Source organism: Calonectris borealis, chromosome 15 (genome assembly GCF_964195595.1).
Source record: "Calonectris borealis chromosome 15, bCalBor7.hap1.2, whole genome shotgun sequence".
Lineage (NCBI taxonomy): Eukaryota > Metazoa > Chordata > Aves > Procellariiformes > Procellariidae > Calonectris > Calonectris borealis.
This window is the reverse complement of record NC_134326.1, coordinates 20,067,636-20,071,295: the sequence shown is the minus strand read 5'-3', so window position 1 is coordinate 20,071,295 and position 3,660 is coordinate 20,067,636. Positions and strand designations below refer to the sequence as shown.

General features: G+C 48.5%; 1 protein-coding gene across 2 annotated transcripts in view; it reads right to left on the bottom strand.

The window, feature by feature from the left end:
* The window catches only part of UBE2B (ubiquitin conjugating enzyme E2 B), a 12,033-nt gene extending 9,883 nt beyond the window's left edge, over positions 1–2,150 (bottom strand). For both annotated transcript variants that reach the window (XM_075164597.1, XM_075164600.1), the window contains exon 1: positions 2,042–2,150. In XM_075164597.1, coding sequence (XP_075020698.1) covers positions 2,042–2,097 — 56 coding nt within the window. In that variant the 5' untranslated portion in view covers positions 2,098–2,150. The remainder of the gene's footprint in view (positions 1–2,041) is intronic.
* Between the last annotated feature and the right edge of the window lie 1,510 nt (positions 2,151–3,660).

The following is a 3,660-nucleotide window of genomic DNA, read 5'->3' as shown; positions in this document are numbered from 1 at the left end:
GCAGCACTCTGCCCTCTGAAGCTCAAGTCACCCTCAACGCCCCCCACACTCAGAGCTCCCCTGCAGGAAACAGTCAAAACCAGAGAAAACCAGAGAAAAAAACAAAAAAACACAGCAAAACCCAAACATCAGGCACCAAACAACAGTTAAATCTGAAATCCTATGTTGTTTCCACCTGGATCAGGAACTTTTTCAACATTTCAACAGCAACAGTATTTCTTCTCCTCCGACACCACCTGGGAACAGTGTGTAACATTATCTAATGGAAAGTTTTCTTTTTAATCCTACCTGGCAGTTACACAGGTGTGGCTGGTAGTTTTATTAATAAATTGAAAGCTTTATTTTCTTCCTCTGAATAACCAGCTGCAATTTCTGCTCTGTTGATTGTATGGCCCATGTAGGTTTTAAAATGAAGTTAACTATATCCCAAGCTAGTTTCAAAAAATCACTCGTGCTGTAACAATAAAAGAGAGGCTCTGCCCTTGCTAAGGTGGTTTAATATGTCTCAAAATGAAATCTGCACTAAATAAGAACTTTAGATTTATATCTGCTGGTAATTATTTCCAGTAGTTCCTTGCTTAATGAATTTAAATCCATCACTGCCATTACTGTTTAATTTTACTATAGGCATTTTAGTTTAAACATTTTCAATTTATCATATACTTGTAACTCACTGACTTCCAGAGCCAGGTGGAAACAACAATTTCAGAACTAACTTTTTCATTTGGTGTCTGGAGGGTTATTTTTCCTGTGCAACCGTTAAAACTATCCACTATAACAGTGCTTCAAAAACTTGGAAAAAATCCTTACACAGTGTGTAGTCTAGAACACGAATGAGCGTTTTCCTTCTACAGACTTCTCGAATAGTACTGAAATAAATATAACAACTTCCTGATCAGAAAGTTCTTTCAAGTTCTGTTTTTATCCCTATTTGTTCCCAGAAAATGATATTTGATAAGGGATGACATTAAATAAAAAGGTAGCATTTTTCAGCATAATCATTCTATATTAATCTTGAGTAAACACTACATATTTGTGTAGCATTTTGCAAAACCAAAACATTTCTGAGGTAACTCTGTCCCATCGTAAGATGAGAAGCTTGAGAACTAACAGTGAAAGCAACTACTTGCTTCTCTGTTTGTTAAAACAATCCATCCTCCTTGTAATTTTTTTTTTTTCATGCTGCAGTGTCCCTCTGGGAAGAGTTATATTAACATCAGCCAAGCCCAAGACTCCAAAATTAGGGAAATGAATAAACCAAGTCACCTGTTAGAAACTGTTTTTGTTCTCATTCATTGCAGTGGCTGCTGAGGAGAGACGATTCTTCTTCCCAAAGCACTCGGGAACAAAGATAATCCACCAGGTCACATGCAAAGAAATTATTCATTTGCTCATCCTTAGCTCCAATATAGGAGCAAGTAAGTGGTATCCCAGTAAAGAGAATTGAGCTTATTTATCCACACAGCAGCAGAGCTAGAAGCAGCCTCTGAACCCCCACAGCTTATTGATTTAATGGTGTTACTTCAGTGTACCCCGATTCCCAGCCCATCTCAGAAAGTCCCTGAGCCTCCTGTGTGTCTGCTACTGCCTCCAACCCCACTTCAAGATTTCAAGAAAAACACTAGACTCAGAAAAAAATCCCTGTGTGGACCTACTCAACCTATCCTCTTATATTGACAGGAAACTGTTGATGATTATTCTTTGATCGTATTTCAATGAAGTCTTATTTACTTAACAGCATACTACCTACAGGAACTTTAGGCATGACAAAGTCCCAGCGCTACCACACCTGCCTCCCTCTCTCCACTAAACCGGCTGATCAGACGGTATTTAACACTTGTTCTAAGTGACTCCACTTCTCCACAGGCTCAACGCAGCCGCCTGCCTCAGGATTTGTCAAGAATCTAAAGGAATTCCCTCAAATTTTATGTATGTATTCATTTATTTTTTGCAAAGACCGGAGCAGGGAGATGGCAGTCCTGCCTCTGGGGCAGCAGTTACCCCTTTCACCAGCCCGGCGCTGCTGAACGCCCTCCATTACCTGACGCCACGACCCGCGGAGGCAAAGGCGGCCGCGGCCGCCCGAGCAAAACACATTTAACGCCCGGCTCCCGCCGAGGAGAGAGCGCCGACCGGACCAACCTCCGCGCCCGCCGGCGGGAAGCTCCGTTATGAGGGAGCGGGAGGCGGAGCCCCGCCCGGCCGTGCGCCTGACGTCACCGCGGCCCCGCCCCGCCCGTTGCCATGGCAGCAAGGCCTGGCGGAGCAGACCGGTGCGGGAGGACCCGCTGCCCGTCCGGGCCCGGCCCGGCGCGGGGGCACCCGGCCCCCTTCGCCCCTCGTCCCTCCGGAGCGGCGGCGCCGAGGCCAAGAGGCAGCTGAGGGCTCAGCGCAGCGCTCGCCGCAAGGAGAAGCGGGTGCTGGGGGGGCCGCCGCTCCGCAGCCCTCGCCGACACCGGCCCCTAGCCCGGCGTGCTGCTGGCGGGGCCAGGCCGCAGGCGGGGCCGTTTTCAAAACTACCATTAGCCGTTTTCGGAACAGGGCGATAAGGCAGATATCCGGGCCCTTCCCCGTCACACTGGTCGCACCATTTTTTTCTAGAAGATGGGGCCGTGTTTTATTTCATTTAAAATTTTCATTCCGCAATTTAAATGGCATGCATTTAAAGGTGGGGGTCGGACATGCCTCTATGAATGTGCATGAGCGTGAGGCTGATTCTTGTCTGTCCCCATGTATGTTTAAAAACGGCTGGACCGAGAGGTTGGGAGCCTCAAGGGCTTGCAGGAACATTTAGGATAGCGTGAGTGCTGCTGTCTTTGAGTGTTACTCCTCTTGAAACGCCGTGCATAAATACATGTTTAAAGAACTGTATGTGCCTCAAATTAGTTATAGAATCATAGAATCGTAGAATCATACAGGTTGGAAAAGACCTCTAAGATCATAAAGTCCAACCATCAACCCAACACCACCATGCCCACTACACTATGTCCCTAAGCGCCTCATCTACACGTCTTTTAAATACTTCCAGGGATGGTGACTCCACCACTTCCCTGGGCAGCCTGTTCCAAGGCCTGACCACTCTTTCAGTAAAGACATTTCTCCTAATGTCCAATCTAAACCTCCCCTGGCGCAACTTGAGGCCATTTCCTCTCGTCCTATCACTGTTCCTTGGGAGAAGAGACCAACCCCCACCTCACTACAACCTCCTTTCAGGTAGTCGTAGAGCGATGAGGTCTCCCCTCAGCCTCCTCTTCTCCAGACTGAACACCCCCAGTTCCCTCAGCCGCTCCCCATCAGACTTGTGCTCCAGGCCCTTCACCAGCTTCGTTGCCCTTCTCTGGACACGCTCCAGCACCCCCATGTCCTTCTTGTGGTGAGGGGCCCAGAACTGAACACAGGATTCGAGGTGCAGCCTCACCAGTGCCGAGTACAGGGGCACGATCACCTCCCTGCTCCTGCTGGCCACACCAGTTCTGATACAGGCCAGGATGCCGTTGGCCTTCTTGGCCACCTGAGCACACTGCCGGCTCATGTTCAGCCGGCTGTCAACCAGCACCCCCAGGTCCTTTTCCTCCGGGCAGCTTTCCAGCCACTCTTCCCCAAGCCTGTAGCGTTGCCTGGGGTTGTTGTGGCCCAACTGCAGGACCCGGCACTTGGCCT